The 18,974-nt window shown below is 56.8% G+C and overlaps 1 protein-coding gene and 1 long non-coding RNA gene across 4 annotated transcripts; one reads left to right on the top strand and one right to left on the bottom strand.

The window, feature by feature from the left end:
• Positions 1-5,162: 5,162 nt before the first annotated feature.
• On the bottom strand, positions 5,163-13,500 carry ZBP1 (Z-DNA binding protein 1). Of its 3 annotated transcripts, none has more exons than XM_036245731.1 (8): positions 13,229-13,500; positions 11,281-11,502; positions 10,734-10,799; positions 10,139-10,312; positions 8,788-8,952; positions 7,518-7,697; positions 6,300-6,539; positions 5,163-5,442 (listed from the first exon to the last, which is right to left on the bottom strand). In XM_036245731.1, the coding sequence occupies exons 1-8, from the start codon at positions 13,260-13,262 to the stop codon at positions 5,297-5,299; spliced, it is 1,227 nt and encodes a 408-aa protein (XP_036101624.1). In that variant the 5' UTR covers positions 13,263-13,500; the 3' UTR covers positions 5,163-5,296. The 3 variants fall into 3 exon arrangements, with proteins under 3 accessions (XP_036101624.1, XP_036101625.1, XP_036101626.1); XM_036245732.1 differs by having other exon boundaries at positions 10,734-10,796; XM_036245733.1 differs by lacking the exon at positions 13,229-13,500 and adding an exon at positions 12,239-12,796.
• LOC118619061 lies at positions 13,048-18,891 on the top strand. Its single transcript, XR_004957132.1, has 3 exons — positions 13,048-13,159; positions 14,046-14,303; positions 18,748-18,891. It is a non-coding gene; the product is annotated as an uncharacterized LOC118619061 (long non-coding RNA).
• The last annotated feature ends 83 nt before the right edge of the window (positions 18,892-18,974 follow it).

Genomic DNA, 18,974 nt, shown 5'->3' with positions numbered 1-18,974 from the left:
TGAGGGGTTCCCAGGGCTGGCTACCTGCATGTCTAGTGTTTTACTCGGGGAACCTGATTCCCCAGGATCCCTTTCTTGCCGGAGGAGCGTTCTCCGAGAATACGAAACGCGGACCCTGCCGTTTGTCCTCGCTGATGAGCTGGTGGTACCCTGGTTTCATCCGTCAGACGGGAGCTGTGAGTGGGCCTCTGGTGATGACGGGTTTATGATCGGTCTGGGGAAGTCTGGAAGGCTCAGCCCGTCACGGGCTTCACTTATCGTCTTGTCAAGTCATTTACCCTCCCTGGGCCTCCATGTACTCATCTGCTTAGAGGACGCCTAAAGGGAGCTTAGAAAATGCGGGGTGCTCAGTGGCTCTTTATGAGTCTAAGTTCCCCCAACATCCAATGGGCCTGGATCACAGCAAGTGACTCCCATCACTGTGACCAACTAAAAATGATGGGTTTAGAAGCTACTTTCGTCTTCAGTGAGGATGTAAGGTCTGGACCACAGCAGCCTCTTTGTCACCAATAGAGCAGAACCCTTGGGGCTGGAAGGTCTCCGTGTGGGGTCTGAGAAACCTGAGTCTGTGGGAGGCCAAACCAAGACACAGACGGACAATTGTTTGAGGTGCTGGAAGAGGCCTTACCTGACGTCTGCGTGTTCACCAGGGTTAACACACACTCACGCACACGCACACACGCATGCAGTTTTTTAAATGCAAACATTTCAACAGACCTGCAATATGTCTATAACACTTCTTTTAAAAAAATTTTTTTTTCTTTATTGATATTAGAGAGAGAGCGAGAGGAAGGAAGAGGGAGAGAGAGACAGAAACATTGATGAGACAGAACACCGATCGGCCGCCTCCTGCATGCCCCCCACTGAGGATCGGGCCCATAATCTGGGCATGTGTCCTGACCGGGAATCGAACTGGCGACCTCTTGGTGCAGGGGTCGGCGCTCAACCACTGAGCCACACCGTCCAGTCTATTAACACTTCTTACAAATTCATAAATATATTTCTTTACCTCTCAACTTTATGGTTTCACTTGAAATTTCATTCCCACAATCATCGGCCTCTCATTGCAGACCAGCCCAGCTCTTGGTCAGTTTCCTGCCCAGAATCAGGCTGTAGACTTCTCAGCCTTCTCTTTATCCCTCGTTTTCCAAAGTTTCGTTATGACGGGTCCCTTGGTTGAGGCACTGTGGTCCCTGTGCCGAGTATAAGGAGGGCCGTTCCGTCTAGAAATTCACAGTCCCTCATCTGGGGACTGTTTTTGTTTTTGATAACTCGTACCTCCTACTTGACCCGTGCTCCCCACGGAGGAGGTGCAGGGCTCACCCAACGAATCCTGTGCGTCTCGCACCTGTTCCTGTCCATTTCTTACAAAATCTGTATGATCTTACAATCTGAGGAAAATTTCTCATTGTCTTCCAATTCTTGTATTTTTTTATCCTCACCAGAGGACATTTTTGCATTCATCTTCAGATAGAGCGGGAGGGAGAGAGGAAGAGAGAGAGAGAAACATCGACGTGAGAGAGACACATCGAGTGGCTGCCACCCACATGACCCCAACCGGGGCCGGGGACAAACTGCAACCGAGGTACGTGCCCTTAGCGGGAACCGAACCCGGGACTCTCTGGTCCATGGGCCGATGCTCTAACCACTGAGCCAAACCGCCAGGGCTTTTTAAATAAATTTCAGCTTTCATACTTAAAGTGTCAAGGAGCTTCTCCTCATTCTCCTAAACTTCCTTTTTTTGAGCAAAACATTCCTGCTTCCTGGGGGCGACACCTCCCCTCCTTGGAGGGTGTTAATGGTGAAGCTCTGGCATCTTCTTCTGTTCGCTGCGTTTTCTTTAAAAAAGTTTTAATTGATTTTAGTTTTTATTAAAAAAATTTTTTTTCTAAAACAACTATGAGGCATCACCTCACACCTGTCAGAATGGCTGCCATCAACAAATCATCAAACAACAAGTGTTGGCAAGGGTGTGGAGAAAAGGGGACTCTAGTGCACTGCTGGTGGGAATGCAGACTGGTGCAGCCGCTGTGGAAAACAATATGGTGCTGCCTCAAAAAATTAAAAATTGAACTTCCATTTGACCCAGTGATCCCACTTCTAGGAATATACCCTAAGAAGCCTGAAACACCAATCAGAAAGAATATATGCACCCCCATGTTCATAGCAGCACTGTTTACAATAGCTATTATCTGGAAACAGCCCATGTGTCCATCAGTAGACGAATGGATAAAAAAGCTGTGGTACATATACACAATGGAGTACTATGCAGCTGTAAGAGAGAAAGATCTCTTATCCTTTGAGACGACATGGAGGGACCTGGAGAGTATTATCCTAAGCGAAACAAGCCAAACAGAGAAAGACAAATATCACATGATCTCACTTATTTGTGGAATACAATGAACTAAATAAACTGATGAACAAAATTGACCCAGAGACATAGAGGTGGGGTACAGACTGACAAGCCTCAGAAGAGGGGGTATTGGAGGGAACAGATAAACCACAGAACTTATATGCATGTACGCATAACCAATGGACATAGCCAACAAAGCTGGGGACGGGGTGGGGGGGATGAGGAGGAGGGTGTCAATGGGGGAAAAAAGGAGAAACATCTGTAACAAAAACAAATTAATAAAAATAATTTTTAAAAATTCTTTCTTTACTGATTTTAGAGAGAGAGAGGAAGGGAGAGGGACAGAGAGATAGAAACTTCGATGAGTGAGAACATCAGTTGGCTGCCTCCTGCATGCCCCCCACTGGGGATCGGGCCCACAACCTGGGCATGTGCCCTAACAGGGAATTGAACCGGTGACCTCTTGGTGCATGGGCCAACACTCAACCACTGAGCCATACCGGCCGGGCTTTTTAAATTGATGTTAGAGATAGAGAAAGGGAGAGAGAGGACAGAGAGAGAGAGAGAGAGAGAGAGAGAGAGAGAGAGAGGGAGAGAGAGATTTGCTGTTGCACTCACCTCTGCATGCATTGGTTGATTCCTGTATGTGCCCGCACCGAGGATCAAACCCACAGTCTTGGCGTATCGGGACGATGCTCGAGCCAGCTGAGCTCTCCGGCCAGGCAGGGCTGCCTTCTCTCTAGTTCCTCATAATTTCTCTTATGTTCGTTGGCTTTTTGTCTAACCTTCAGGTTGAAAGCTTTTCTCAAATGTCTTATGAAATACCTTTATAAGTAAAATCTCATTTGAGCAGGATTTTTCTGTAATGTAGAGGCTACTAATGGCTCCCGCACCCGCCGACTACGCACACCTCCAGTTTAAAGTCACACGTGCCTACGGAGTGCACCCCGTTTCCCAAACATCCCGCGAAAGGGGCAGGAGAGGAACCCTTGCTGTTGCGCAGAGTGGGAACAGATGCGCAGACAGGGTTCAAGGACTGGACGTCCACACAAATCCACAAGGACTCGACGCTGTGATCACCCCTCAAATGAAGTGCTTTCTCTTCCCTTCAATAAAGAAAGAAGCCCTCCTGTGTTTAGGGAATCTTGGGAAGAAGCACCCACACCCCCTTCCTGAAGCGGACACCTGACTTTTACCAGCTCAGCACCTTTCCTTCTCCTTCCTAGGGAACGGGTCCACGTGGATGACCTCACTTCCCCCACCACATCAGTCAATCAGAGTACTCCAGTCTCCCTGATTGGCTCAAGGATCAGCATGTGACCCATGCTCAACCAATCAAAATCTTCCCTGGGACATTCTACCAGCAGTATTTGACTTGAAGAATTCTCTTTCTGCTCAGGTTGCTAAGCTGGCAGGCCACAAGTGGTGGGTGACTGGTGGTCCCATAGAGAGCGTCAGAGAGATGGAGAGAAAGGGGCCTAAACATAACGCTTGAGCCCCTGGATCCAGCCATTCCTGAAGCAAGGTATTCCTTGATTTTCCAATTGCGTGAGAGAATTAAATCCCAGGTGAGCTAGGTTTCTGTTCCTCGCAGCCCAAATGCTCCTGAATGACTCCCTAGAGTCTTTTTCTTGCTCTAAGCCTCTAATGTCTGTCTGCTACAACCCCCCGGGAGAGGAGTCCCGTCTGGCCTCACCTGAGACGAGTCAGGAAGCTGGGATAAAGCAATGGAATTGCCTTTGTGAGCAGGTGGTGTGGAAAATCACTCCTGGGCCGATGCCTCCTCCCCATCCCCACCCCCATCCCACTCAGGGGGCTGCAAGTTCTGTGTGCACATGAGGATGGGTGGAGGGGGGAGCTAGTGACAGCCGGGGAGTGGGGGGTGGACAGACTTCGTCATTCTCCACTTCCAGCGGTAGCTAGCTAATTTTCTTCCTCAAGAGACCATGGTGGACCTTCGCCCCCCGCCCCAAGAACTGTTGGCCACGCTTGGTCAGCAGGCTTCTGCCGAATGGACTGCACGGAGGGGCGGTCCCGCTGGGGAAGGGGGTGCTGGTTGGGGCTGGCGGTGGGAGCCGGGCCGAGTTCCGAGATGCCCTCTGATCGGGCTCACGCGGGCCTGGCTGACCGCAGACCTCGGCAAGCCGGAGGCAAGCCAGCTTCAGCTCCCCGGGCAGGACGGGGCCGACGGACGAGCAAGCCTGCTTCATGCCCCCCCGCCTGGCGGCACGTTCGCAAGCTGTACCCCGCGCGAAAGGAATTGGGGCCCAGGTCACCGTGGGGGCCAAGATAACTCTGCCCCCGAAGGCTGGGCAGTTCCAGCCCATGGGACGGGATGCCCCGTCCCCCCAGGAACCCAGGGCTGGAGTACGCGTGCACCTGGGGCTGGGCGCGCTCGGAGCTCTCAACTCCCAGGTGCGTGTGGTCCGGCCCTTGTCCCCTCTCCAGCCTGGAGAAATCAGGTCTTAAGTGACAAGACGAGAGTCAACTGTGATGGAAGGTGGTCCGGGGTGTGGGGTGTCCTGCCTGGGCCCTGCTGGCTGCCTGAGCACCCCTCCCATCAGCCCACCTCCTCTCGGCGCCCCGAGATCCTGGGGGTCGCCCTGTCATTCTGCTCTTGGTCACCACAGACCCAGCCTTGGCCCAGCCCATGTGCCGACTCATGCTGGCCATGGTCAGGAGACAAGAAAGTCAAGAACGTTGCCCTGGCCGGTTTGGCTCAGCGGATGGAGCGTCGGCCTGCAGACTAGAGAGTCCCTGGTTCGGTTCCCGCTAGGGGCACGTACAAGAAAAAAAAGAAAAAGAAGGTCAAGAACGTTTATGGGACGAACCGTACAGTGCGAGGGCTCAGGCCCCCTCCAGCCTTTGTCCACCCCCTCCGTCCAGCCGGGGCTGTTTGTTCTGAGCCCCGCCTCCTGCAGGCCCCTGCTGGGCCCCGTCCACTCAGGGGCCGTCTGCAGCGGCTTCCGAATCCTTGCTTTCGAGTGCCACGGTTTCCAGCGGGGACAGGAGCGTGGCCACGTCGGGGTCAGCACGACCAGCATCGGGAGCCACCTTGTCTCTGGGCTTCGCAGCTTCTGGCTGAGGCGCTGGGGAGGAGATGGTGCCCGAGAGACGTGTGAGCCGTCTCACCTTGCATGCCGGCGGCGACTCAGTTCCCTGGGGCCCAGCCCAGTGGCTCCGGTCCCACCTCCGTTCCCTGACCCCAGGGGTAACCACAGAGACTGAGGCTGAGCTCCCACGGTGCCGCCTCTGCCTCAAGCCTCCAGGCTCCCCGACGACCTCAGAGGGTCAGCTTTCCTCTAGGATTCCAGGTCAGAGGCCCTGCCCGTGCTCACCGGTGCGCTCCCCCCCCCCGCTGAGCCGGGTCCCCTGTGCCCCCCAGGTTGCATTGTTCTATACAGCGCTGCTGTTTCCGTGAGAGGCCCGATGGCTCTGCGAGCTGTCCCTGCTCCCCTACCGGACACTGACCCCCCGAGCAGGACACACTGGTCCACTTTGCTCCTGACTGTCCCCAGGCGAGGGGTGTCTGTGGGCGAGGGCGCGTGAACTGCTCAGCCTCACATTTGACACGTGGAAGAAGGTGACGACCGCGTCGTTCGGTGGGGAGAATCAGTGGACGGAGTGAGTGACTGAGCGCGGGCGGGTGAGGACAGAGGAGGGGTATCATGTTCCGGAAGGCTCCCAGGAAGGGCAGCCTCACAGGCGTGGGGCCCGAGCGGGCTATTCTTGTCCTCATTTTGCAGGTGGAGAAACAGCTCGGCGCTCAGTGATGGGTTAGGTCCGACCCCGCACCCTCTCAGAGCCTCCTTGCTGTGACACCCACTGCCGCGGACTCTGGGAATGGGAGGCTTGTGCATGGATGGATGGATGGATGGATGGATGGATGGATGGATGGATGGATGGGAGAGAGAACTTTCAGGGCCCCACCCCGTCCCAGGCTCACCTGTGTCCTCTGCGGGCTCCCCAAGGTCCCCACTGCTGTCCTCAGGCCCCGCCCCTCTTCCTGGGCCAGCTGTCCCCAGGCTGACCCTCATTCTGTTGCTGTTGCCAATGGCCGCATCCTCGAGCAAGCAGGACTTGATGTGGATTTTCTGGGCCATGTCCTCCTTCCCCTCGGGGTGAGGTTCTAATGTGGGCATTCGAATGTCAAACGAAGATTCTGGACCAGCGGTGGTGGCAGAGACTGTGGGTTAGTCGAAGAGAGACAAGGGGAGGTCTGTGAGCAGTGGGCAGGGCCCGAGGCCAGCCCCCCAGCGCCCCAGCCTGGCTAAGCCCTGCATGGCCGGCGTCTCTGACCCCCAGCTCCCAGCTCCTCTGCACACACCGTTCGCCGCCCTGGGCTGCAGGCTCTCTGTCCCCTCCCCCGAGGTTGGCCAGCTTGGGTCCCACCTCATCCCGCTGACCTGGTCCTCCGTGCTGGCCCTGGGACTCAGCCCCCCCCCCCCGCCCCTGCCCCTCCTCCCTGCTCTCAGCGGTCCAGCGGCTCCAGGGCAACATCTCCAACTTTGGTTAAAATCTTCTCAGGGCCCAGCTCGGTCCCCAGCCCTGCTGTCCTGCTCCCGTCCCACCCAAACTTCGGAAAAGACTTGTCGGGGCTCAGCGTCACCTCCTCTTGCTCCCCAGGCTCCTTCTGTCCCCTCAGGTCACCACTGATTCCCCGTTGCAAAACCCTGTGGCGCTCCTCCAACCTCGCTGGCCTCCCCTCTTCCGGAAACTGCCTCCTGCCCCCCCCCAGGTCTCTGCCGGACCCCTCCCCCAGCCTGTCTCATCACCAGATGGGGAGGCCGGTTCCTGAGCCCTCTGGCCACCACTGACAGCATTTAGTAGGGCTCTGGGTACTGAGGTGGCTCCTGCCCTCCCCCTCCGAGATGCTGTGCCAGTCGGCCCCCTCCTCGGTCCCCGCTGCAGCCGGCCCAGCTTCTGTGGCTGCGCACCCACTGTGCCGACGGACACACTGAGGTCCCGAGGGGTGCAGTGGGGCTGGGAGCCCAAGTACTAGCTCTTAAAGCCCCACCTGCTGCACTCCAGTACAGCCTCCTGGTAGATGGAAAGGAATTTCCCATCATGCCCCTCTCCCTGCAAAGACTGGCTTAGGTTCTGTCCAGGGAGGAGCCAAAGGGGGTGGGTGGGGTACAGCAGGATGGCTGTGTGATCTCGTTACCTGGGGGGCTGACAGAGAGGCTGCTGGCAGAGGGGCTGTGGCCGGGGGCTGTGGCCTGGTCTGTCTGAAGGGTCATCTTGTTGCCGTGGCCCATTTGCACCCGTTTGAGCACAGACCTGTCTATGTGGATGTTCTGGGACCCCCAGGATCCGGCCAGGGGATCCTGAGGTGAGGCATCAGCTGGTGTTGGTGGAGGGAGGCAGAGGGGAGCCGTTAAGCATGGCAAGAAGCAGAGCAACATGACCTCTGACCCTCACCCTCTGGCCCTCCCCACACCCCCCACACAAATTCCTGACCGGACAGAGACAGGCCTCTGAATTTTTCCTGGGCACCATCGGGCACGTGGGCCCGCAGAACAGGTTGCACGGGGGTCCCCACGATTTGGGTTGTCACTGGGGTACTTAAAACCCAAGCAATGAGCACTTCCTGGGCCTCCTGGTCACCCTCAGTCCTCAGGGTCCATCAGGAGAAAGTCCCCTTTGTGTACATACAGAGGCTCAGGCCTCTGGCGCTTTGATCGGCTCAGCGTTTCTTTTCACGTGACCTTCCCGGTTCCCAAAGGTCGTGCTGCACACGCTCGAATTGTTCCGAGCGGAACGAAAGGGAGCTGGCTGTCTAGCACCCGGAAGCGGTGATCAGCTGTGCGCATGGCCGGAGTCGGGCAGGGAGAGCCCGGAGGACCGGGACTGGGCAAAGCATCATCTAGATTCTAGAGCAAAATTCCTCTTTCACAGCTGGGGAAACTGAGGCCCAGAGCAGAGAAGGGTTCTCTTGAGGGCCCAGCAAGGGTTCCAACTTTTGGGCTGATGCTCTCACTGGTGGCCCATGGCTGTACTGAGGGGTGGCCCTGTGCCCTCTCACCACAGTGCCTGGCAGGACCGTATTTCATCAAAACTAGGATGCCACCGTGAGATACATTCCGATTCCTAAGATGTCATAATGTGGGGGAAAACGGTGTCTCAGGATAAACAAAGCACCGCAAGGACTCCTTGCGACATTCTACTGAGGGGGAGTGAATTGAATTGCTTCTCATGGGAAAAATAGGGTCCCCTGGAAAGTGAGACTAAAGGTATTGGAATGAAGGGGAATCAGGAAGGGTTTGATCCAGGCATGAAGAAAGACTTCCTTGTTCTCAGGAGGCCACCAAGGAGGACCTTGGCGATCGGGAGGCCACCCTTTCTCCTCAGAGAGTTGAGTGCCCCCCTCCCCTGCGCCCGCCGACAGAGCAGCGGCCCGAGGCGCCCCTTGGGGTGTCCCTCAGAGATCTCACCGCTGTCCCAAGGGGCAGTTTGTTGCACTATGCTGTTCCAGTGTCCGATCTGGACTGCTTCAGAGTTCTCGATGGAGATGTGGTTGTTCGGTCCGTTCTGATAGATCATGACCGGATTTTTCTGGTAAATGACTGTGGAGGGCTGACTTCTTTCCGCGGGACCCTCTGCAGAATAATATCTCACTCAACCCCTTTGCACCTCTGGAGTGTTCAGGGGTTCCAAATGCCAGCTCACAGCATCCAAATCTCCTGAGGCGCTGGGAAATACTCGGGGGTGCTGAGTCCTTAGGCCCTAGGGGGGACCCAGGAACTGGCATGTTTGACAAATGCCCCGGTATCTCAGTTGACTGTCCCATGGACATCGTCACAGCAGGTCACCCTACCTGTGGTCCTCTGCTCCCCAGGGTGAATGGAGGGGCCTCCCTGCTCGCCCCGCCCTCGGCCCCTCCCCCTGAGGCTGACGCCTGCTGGCCTCTGAGTGCTCTCTGCCAAGGTGGCGGGGGGCTGTCCAGGGGCTCTTTCTGGCCCAGATCACTCTGTTTGCCTCACAAGGCATTTTGAAGAATTGAGTTTGTCACCAGTGTTTAAAATCTGGCTGCTGTCACAGTTGGGGGTCTCCGTGAGCAGGGGCCTCTGCCCCACTTTGGCCCACTGGGCAGCTAGCTGCCTGAGGCATCGCTGACTCCACAGGGAGCCACACTCCCACCCTCGTGGGCCCTGGGCTCTGGGGCCTTTGTGGGCCCTTCCTCCATTCTCAACATATTTAAGATGACCTGCTATGTCTTTGAGAGAAAGACAGATAAACCAGGCGAGTCATGATTAGCTACTCATTGTTATTCCGTTCACCTTTTTCTTCTGATTTCAAGAGAAATGAGAACATCCCCGTGGACCCGGCAGAGGCCCGGAGGCCCTGGGCCCCAAGCCTGCTGCGCCTCGTGGATAAGTCGCTCTGGGCTCCACCCTGCAGCTATCTGAGCCCCTGGTCTTCTTCAGCGACTTCACAGCTTCACGTTGGGCAAAGTGCCTACAGAAAACTGTCAGCAAACACAGGCTGAGCCCTGCACCAGGGCTGATCCAGTCAGGAGTGGGGCACCCGCTCCCAGCCTCTTGCTTTCTGCAACTACGGCCTCAAGCCCCGCCTCCAGGAAGCCCTCCCTGGTTACTCCCACCAGCATGCCCCTGCCTCCTAGAACCCCTTCCAGGGGCTGGTCAGCAGGACCACCGCGAGCCTCTGGTACGTCTGAAGGCGGAGCAGGCCGAGTGCTTAGCAGGGTGCCCAGCCAGGGCCGCGTGCTGGCCTCAGAGTCTCTCCCTCTGCCCTGCCCGGGTGCAGGAAGACGGAAGGGCTCACCTGGTTGATAGACCGCCCATGCTTTTGAATTCGGGTCAAGGTCCAACAGGTGACTTTTCCTCATGTCGTACAAGTCCGGGTTGACGTCTTTTGCTGTCTTCTTCCCCAGGAACTGGGCGATGACTAGGGCCTTACAGGGCCCTCTGGCTCTCAGAAACCCATAGATCTGTTCCTCTGGGAGGCAGGACGGCGGGGGGTTAGGAAGGACCCCCTGATTTTGAGTCTGTTCCACTGCTCAGTAGCTGAGTGACCCCCGGGCAGACCTCGCCCCTCGGTGCCCAGTCTCCCCATCTGTAAAGTGTGGACAGCAATGCACATGGGAGCCGTCCTGAGGGCGGGGGAGGGACCCAGCGCTCTGGGCAGTGCCCGCACCAGGACTTCCACGGTGAAAGCCAGCCCCCTGGAGAGGTCGGTGCTCGGGCGTTTGGCTTCTCCCCCGTGGAGGGATTGCCCCTGAGCACTTCTTGAAGCCTCTCAGTGGGGGGCAGCGTGGCCCCTGAACACTCCTGACATTTCAAGTGGCCAAGGAGAATTTGGGGGGTCAGAGGAAACGGGCCCCACATCCCAGGAGCGGAAAGGAAACCCAGATGCTTACGCTGTTGACTGAGCTGAGAACCAGGCTTCTGTGGAATGGCCACTATGTCTTGCCGGGGTCTCTCTGCTGGAGAAGGGAAGAGGGGTCAGGGGAGGCACAGGACGGGGGACTCCACTCGGCGAGGGGGGCCGCTGGCACATGCCGAGCCTCTTTCCAGCTGGCCAGCTTCCTCGCTACCGAGCACGTCTGGGAAGGGGCCGAACACTGCCTCTTACCATCCAGGTGAACCCCAGCTCCGCCTGGCCCCTTGTAAGTACCTGACAAACGTCAGCTCCTTACTCTGTGGGCTACGGACTAGATGAGGGGATCCTGGGTGATGCTAACTCGGTTCCATTATCACCGTCACTACCATTGTCATCATTACTTTCTGTTGTTGTTCTTAATACTTTATTTTGCTGAGCACCTCTTCTTGGCCAGAAAAGAAAGCCAAGCCGCGGTGAGGGGACATGACCCCCCAGGCCCCAATCCAGGCTTGTGCCTGGCCGGGATTGCTGGTGCTGGGTCCCACCCGCCCTGGGTCCCACCCGCCCCCAGGATGGCCGGTTACCGAGGCTGAGCTGGGCTGGCTCTGTGGGAACCAGCTCTCCAGCCCCAACTTCGCCTAAGCGCCACGTTGCGCGGTCAGTGAGGACCACCTGTGCCTTTGGCATCATCTGGTAGAGAACTTGGTTGAGTTTCTTCTTGGGCACTTGGCATTCCTTTGCCAGCTGGGCAGCCTTCATAGGGGAGCCAGCCTCCTTCAACACCCTCAGGATCCTCTGCTCCAGGTCTGGGAGGGGAGAGGGGGCGGGGAGAGAGCTGGGGGAGGCCCGGAGCAGGGGGGCCCACGTGGAAGGGGCCCAGGCCAGAAGAGACATCGTCAACACCGCTGTTCAGCGAGGGGCACTGGGCTGGTCAGAAATGACCTTAGCTGGACAGCCTGGTGGCCAGAGGAGGTGCCCCGGCCTTTCCGTGTCCTCTACCTGCTGTGAGTGGTTCCAAGGGCATGCTGGGCGCGGTGTCCTCAGAGCAGAGGGGCATGGAGGGACAGGAGGGGGAGGGGAGGGCAGATCTGCCCCATCCCTTCAAACCCCACCCTCCTCTTGGACCCCCACCCCCGTCTGTGGTGTGGCTTGTCCTAGACACACTGTTCCTGGTTCTCTCAAATCCCCCCCCTCGATCCCCCAAAGCCAGCCAGCTGCTCTCCGGGGAGTGCGGGACGGGGTACAGGAGCACCGGGTGCAGAAGCCCATCTCCGGGGGACACTGGCCCCCAGGAACCCCAAGGGAAATGCAAAGCAGGGCCTTCTCCGGGAGGTCTGGGTCCTCGTCCAGGGTGGTGGCCTTATCCGATCCTTTGCCTTCTGGCTGTTCCCAGGTTCCTTGGTGGCAGTGGGGTGGGGAAGGGACAGCCCAGTTCCGGACTCTGCAGCGGGGCTGCGGTGCCTTCGCGGTCAGAGTGCTGAGGTCCGTGCCCGGCAGGTGAGGTGCAATCAGGATCCCCGGGGTGCTCACCCCTGCACCCACCTGATTGTCCCCCACAGTCATCTGCCACTGGAAATCCTCAAGCAATCAACCACACACTCGACTTTGCTTCGTCCTGAGAAGAGTTGATTCTTGGTGGTCCTGGCCCGGAGCCTCCTCCCGCCCTCCTCCACCTCCCCGGCGTCCCCGGAGCAGCAAGGAAGCTGCGTCCTCCAGCGAAGGGGAAGTGGAGAGAGGGACGAGGCGTGAGTGACACGTGGACAAGGGGAGGAGAGCCCACCAGGGAAGAAGTGAACAGCGGTTGCCGAGTGCCCTTGACTGGTACCTACTTGCCCCTTGGGGAAGTGTGACAGGAACCTGGAAACCAGCCGAGCCTGGGCCACACCCTCCCCTCCCCCGTCCCCAGCACACCCCTCTTTTCTTCCTTTTTCTTCTTTGAGGCTAGTTTCCTGGGTGTGAGCCCCAGTTCTGCTACCTAGAGCAGTGTGACCTTTCTGTGCCTCAGTCTCTCTATCTGTGAAGTGGGGGTAATAGCAGCTACTTCAAAGACGGTGGTGAGGATGTGAGTTATAACAATAACAACAACAAAACCACAAAACCCCAGCCACAGCCTCAGCCCCCAGCCCCCAGCCCCCAGCCCCCAGGGGTGGCCTGGACCGCAGCCATCGCTCAGTACGGGGCCACCCCCACCGTGTCCTCCCAGGAGTGAAGTGTGGTCAGAGGGAGAGCGCAGCAGGGGGAATGTGTACCTCTGAGCAGAGCAACTGCTATTTCTCAAAAGGAATGTGACGACACACCCAGCCCCCAGCGTTGCCGGAGGCCCTGAGTCATTTTAGCTCCCAGGGCCTCGGCGAGCACACGTGGAACATGGGAACAGCACAGTGCCCCTCGCTGAGGTGATGGTGAAATGCATGGCGAGCATGGTGCCCGGTGCCCAGGGCACTGTCCCTGCTATTATCTGGGGTGAGCAAAGGAGAGCCAGCCCCCCGGCCCCCCACGTCCATCCCCGCTGTTCCTGGGAGGGGAAAGTACCTGTCTCGTCTGGGTCCACAGACGCCTGGGCCATGCTAACAGCAGCTGCTAGGAGTCCCGGGAGACTTGGGGGTGCAGTGGCTGTCTCCTGTCCTGTGGCCTCGTGAGGGTGGGCTGGATCGAGGCTGGGTGTCCCCGCGTGGCTGAACCTCGGTCTCAGGCAGATGTGATGGGGGCCAGCTTTATGGGCCAGCTGTCAGCTGTTCACACCCCGGAAACAGAGGTCTAGGGAGCCCAGACGTTCAGTGTTGTGGAGAAAGGAAAGTGAAACTTCTGTGTGTTGCTTTAGAAAGAAACGAACTTGAAAGTAGAATTGATGAGCAAGAGGGAGTGGACTAGAGGTTGGCAGGGAAGAGCTGAGCAGCTCCCAGGTGCCCATCGATGCCTACCCTGACCACCCACATGGAGGCTAGGGCACCTGGGTGAGTGGATGGTGCCCATGACCCTGTGTGCTTCCAAATGACAACTCTCTTTAATGAGCACCTATTGTGTGCTTTCAAATCTCATGTGCCTCCCTAACTCAGCTACAGGGCACGGACTAGTACTGGCCTCTTCTCAGAGGGGAAACTGAGGCTCCGGCCAGTGAGGAAACTTGTCCAAGGCCACAGAAATGCTTGGGTTTTAACCCAGCCCCCTCCCCCCCCCATTTACTGGCTGTGTGACCTTGGGCACATGATCTCGCCTCTCTGTGCCCCCATTTACTTCCAGTGTTATTTACAGTCATGAGCACAATCGGGTACCCACGCGTTTCAGGGGAAGAACCCCATCACTTTCATAAGTGACCCCCAAGCAGTTCAGAACCACTGCTCTTTTTCAGGTACTAGAGGGGAAACTGAGGCATGCAGAAATGAAAAGCATTATGCGAGGCAGCCAAGAGGATCAAGAACTCAACTCAGGAAGCGCCTGGGCTCGAGGTCCCAGCGGCAGAGGCCTGGGCGGGCCAGCAGATGTCCGTGCTCCCTTGGGGGACACTCTCCGGGCAGCATTTCTGCAAAGGGTTACGAGCAGCGACAGCAGCGAAGGAAAAGGGTCCCAGCGTCTTGTGGAGAGGCCCTGATGTCCAGTCCACCACGAGGTCAGTTATATTGGAACCTCTGGGGGCAGGGCCCAGCATCCCAGGTGATGCCGTTGACACGTTGCGACAGTGCAAAGTTTGATCACTCGATAAAACCAGAAAACCACTCGGCCAGTGTGGCTCAGGGGACTGAGCGTCGTTCCGTGGACTGAGAGGTCCCGGTTCGATTCCTGGTCAGGGCACATGCCTGGGTTTTGGGTTCGATCCCCAGTGGGGGGCGTGCAGGAGGCAGCTGATCAGTGTCTCTCTCTTACATGGATGTTTCTCTCTCTCTCTCCTTTCCTCTCTCTCTAAAAAAATCAATACAAACATATTTTTAAAATAAACAAACAGGAAACCACAATGATGCTTTTGTTCCCTGTTGATGCAAAACCGAAGTAACCTGTATCTCTGTATGAACTGGCAGTATTAATTTTAAACGCAGGGTGGGGAGGCTGCGGGTGTTTAAGATTGTGGAAGACGCCTTGTCGGGACTGGCCACCAGGTGGCACCCGCTCACCGACCTGGGCGCCGGCCCTGCTCCCTCTGATTGAAGGGCAACCTCCCACCCAACATCTCCCCAGGGAAACCCGAGTCCATCTGGCCCAACCTCGGCTTCTCCCCCACCCTCCCTGGCCTCTCGGGCTCCTTAACTCCATCCCTGGGTGCTGCTCACCTCTTAGTGTAGGAGCACCAAGCCGGGGCCTTGACCCAGGTGCCTGGCCTGGTGGGCTTGCAGGTCCGGCTGAGGGGCACAAGCTGCAACCTGAGGGTCAGGTGGGCTTCTGGAAGGACCACTTGTGTCTCAGAGATGAAGCCTGGCACTCTCGTGGCCATCGGGCCATGTTTGGATGGCCCCCTCCTAGCCCCAGTGCATGTGGCCGCCACCCTGGCTCCGAGTGGTCCCCAGGAAGGTGCGGCAGGAACCCCTGTGCTGGGAAGCCGGGCGCCCGGGAGGGGCTGCCAGGACAAGGGTCCCCCCGCTTCCTCCCCAGGGCAGGCCCTGCTTCGGGCTGCGGCTCCCAGCCTGCCCGAGCCTCCGCGTCTTCGTCTATAAAACAGCAACAATCAAGAAGAAAGACACGTCCACAGGACACTTAGTGGGTTCTCGGAAGTTAAGAATGTGTGGGATGCAGCTCTGCGACATAGCCGTAGGCACTGGGCACAAGGAAGACGGCGAAAGAGAAAGAAAAGAACAATGTGCCGTGGGTGGGTTCCACCTCGCCTGGCACTGCAGGGCACGGCGGGAATGCGTGGGGCCACGGACCTGCGGGAACTCTCCCCACACTGAGCGGGTGCTCACGTCTCAAGAGTTGGATGCTCTTTTATTCCTCTTCTCAGTTTAAGAGATTTTCAGGGTAAATTTGACTTTAAAGATGGTCTTTACCCCAAATATCAGAGGCTTAACCAATCCAAATGTTTCCTTCCTTCCTTCCTTCCTTCCTTCCTTCCTTCCTTCCTTCCTTCCTTCCTTCCTTCCTCCTCAAACAGTCGGATAGGTGGCCCAGGTGTCGTGGGGCACACCGTGGTGTTGCAACCCAGGCCCCTCCTATCTTGTGGCTCTGCCGTTTGTGGCCCTTGTTTGAGGTTGGCCTTGTGTTCTGGGATGGCTGCCTGAGCTCCAGCCTTCACATCGGAGTTCTTTGCAGCAGGAAGGAGAAAAGGGGAGGAGAGCCTGTCGCTCCCTTTTAAGAACACTTGCAAGTTGCACACACCCCATCAGCATCCGCTCGTCTCGTGTCCGGCAAGGGAGGCTGGGAAGGACGCTCTTTATTCTGGGCCGCGTTGTACCTGGCTTAAAGTGGGGATTTGGGTACTTAAAAATGTGGGACAACAGATGTTGGGGAGTACCTACCTGTCCCTTCCACTGAGAGGCTCCGCTGTTCCTCTGGGGAAGGAACGGGGGTACCTCCGCTGTGCCTGTGCGTATGGCCGCCCACGGCACCTGTGCATTAATCAGGTCCGAGCCTGAGTTCAAGGGCAGCGTCCACTCGCAGAGCCTGCTGTCCGGTGTGGAAGGCACAGGGGGAGAGGCAGGGACGCCGGGGCCCCCTTCCTCCGCCGGGGAGCGGTGTCAGCGGCCACAGGAGATCCCAGAGGGCACCCTGCCTGCTGAGCCCAATCGCTTTTGCTCCGAAAAGCAGAGTCCTTTTCTGTGGCTTGTGTTTTTCTGGAAACTATTAGAAGTCTCCGCCCAAACCAGATGATAATGACATGTCACTGATCTCGAGTCTTTCGAGTTCTCCCTCTCTCTCTTTTAAAAGATATTTTTACCACACTCTGTGTTGGCGAAACCGGCTCCTTTCTCTCCGGCAGCCTGGATGCTATTCTCACGTTTCCTCTGAGGAGTCCTCCCGGGGGTGAGAGTGGAAAGGTCAGAAGGCACCCAGTGTGGAGAGTACCATGTCTCTGGTCAAGGGCCAAGTCGGGGAACTGGAGGTGGCCAGAGAGGGATGGGAAGTGCACAGGTCGCAGGAGCTGGCAGAGGGCGGAGAGAAACCAAGACCAGCCGAGCTGCAGCGTCCAAGGCTCCGTCCGTCCGTCCGTCCGTCCGTCAGTCCGCTGCTCTTCAAGGCAGAGCTGGGTCATCGCGTCCCCTGGAGCCAGGCCTGGGGCTCTGGACCTGGCACCCCCGCCTTTGAGCTCTGTGCCCGGAGCGAGCCCCTCCTCATTCTGAGGCTCAGAGGTGGGGTGGTCGCCAAGGTTAAGGAGATCTTGCCCTGAGGTGTTCAGAGCACAGAGCATGTGCTCAGTGAACAGGAGCCGTCGTGTCCGCATTGTAGGACCTCCAACCGTCCTCTCCGAGAGCAGTCCCAGCCGGTCACTCACCAAATCATTTCTTAATCCCAGGCCACATGGAGCCTGGCAGGGAAGGGGGAGCAGGAGGAAGGCCCCCTCCCTGCTTCCTGGCTCCGCTTCCCACTCCGGCTGCAGAAGGGGCCATAGTGCCCAATCCAGGGACAGACAAGTGGTTCAGGCCAAGTCCTGGGTTGCCCCACCCCCACTCTCCGCAGTGCCGGCCTGGAAAGGGGACCAGGGCCAGTGGTGCAGAGTTAGGGAGCTGCACGGGGCCAGGGAATTAGCTGTGCTAGTAACTTGAGATTTTTCTCAGGGACAAAGGAAGGGCAACTGGAGGATTTTCACCCAAGCAAAATGGGAATTTGGAAAGGGGGTCCTGGGTGCGGGAGAACGGCGGAGGAGGTGGGCCAGGGAGGGGGATGTGGCCAGCACCGGGCTGTTCTTATACCTTCCCCCACCAGCTCTTGTTGGGAGGTCCTTGCCCTCACCCCAACAAATAAATTGGAATGAATTTCCATCTAACTTATATTTTTATAATCAAACGATATTAAAAAAAAATCATTTCACTTCCAAAATTATTTGCCTACAAGAAATTCATTTAATTACAATTGTCCACAAATTCTTCACCGCGTGTCTTGGGAATTCTCTCAAAGTGAGATGATTTCACTTGTAAATTTGTTTTAAATGTAATTAAGTGTAATGAAAGTTTTATGATTAAATGGAACACTTAATGAACTTGACATGTTAGGTTTTCTAGACTTTTAAACATTTTTAATGTTTTATTGATTTTTTTTTAATTTTTAGAGAGAGAGGAAGGGAGAGAGAGAGGAACATTGATATGAGAGAGAAACATGAAGCAGTTGCCTCCTGCACGCCCCCCACTGGGGATCAAGCCCCCAGTGACCAGGAATCGAACCGGGACCTCTCAGTCCACGAGAGGACGCTCCATCCACTGAGCACACTGGCCGGGCAGGTTGTCTAGACGTTTAATTAAACATGTCTGGGTTCTGATTTCGCTAGTCTTCCCCCTGCATTTTGGAACACAAACATTTCCAAAGACTTCTGGAGCCTGAGTGCTAAGACTTCCACGCCCAGAAGGTAAAAGGTGAAATGGGAGCCACACATGGTAAGAGAGAGGGGTCCCGGGGCTGTGGCCCGAGTGTGTGGGGTGTGCTCCAGAGGAGGGAGGATTTGAATCTGGAGCAAGTAACCGCAGAGCCAGCCCTGGACGGTCCTGCCCGGTGGCATCCCTGCTCACCCCTGCAGAGAGCAGGCGGGAGGAAGAACCTAACTCCGTGAACGTAAAAACCCGTTTTTCAACTGCTCATTCAATCAAGTTCGATGCTTTTAAAGACAAATTTAATTATTTCGAGCCCAGTGAAAGCCTTTTAATAAGCTGAACATGGTTCCTGCCCTCCGCCTTCAGGGTAACCAGTCGCGCCAGGGGGTGCACAGAGGGCGGGGAGAGGGAGATGCGGGGGGGGGGCAGCGGGGTCCCATCGGGCATACGAGCACACACACGCGTGCACACGAGTGCCCACGTACACACACACGTGCACACACGGATGGGCATTTGTTTCCTACATTGATTTGCACATTCAAACCCATCATTTGTTCCAAGCCATCGGAGTGTGAAGCTTTTTATAATATTTTGTTTTATTTTTAGAAACAGTTCTCCTTCTTGGGGACAACTGTACAAAGTGTAAAAGAAAACGCGAAGCCGACTTGGCAGACTCCGGCGTGTTCTGTCTCCCTCGCTGGCTCGCACATCCGTCCGCACTCGCACGTTCCGTCTCCGCCGGCGACAGGAAGCCAGACACGCTGACACGATCTCAACAAATAGCAGCGCAGAGCCAGCTGAAGGGCTGGTGCGGGTGCCCCCCCCCCCCCCAC

Source organism: Molossus molossus, unplaced genomic scaffold (assembly GCF_014108415.1).
Source record: "Molossus molossus isolate mMolMol1 unplaced genomic scaffold, mMolMol1.p scaffold_m16_p_6, whole genome shotgun sequence".
NCBI lineage: Eukaryota > Metazoa > Chordata > Mammalia > Chiroptera > Molossidae > Molossus > Molossus molossus.
This window is presented reverse-complemented; position numbering and strand designations above follow the sequence as displayed.

Excerpts from the sequence above, each read along its gene's own strand:
- ZBP1 (XM_036245731.1), bottom strand. The coding sequence starts at position 13,262 with ATGGCCCAGGCGTCTGTGGACCCAGACGAGACAG. Across the intron at positions 11,503-13,228 it reads TGTGGACCCAGACGAGACAG|ACCTGGAGCAGAGGATCCTG; the intron begins GTACTTTCCCCT and ends CTCCCCTCCCAG. Across the intron at positions 10,313-10,733 it reads TTCTCAGCTCAGTCAACAGC|AGGAACAGATCTATGGGTTT; the intron begins GTAAGCATCTGG and ends CCTGCCTCCCAG.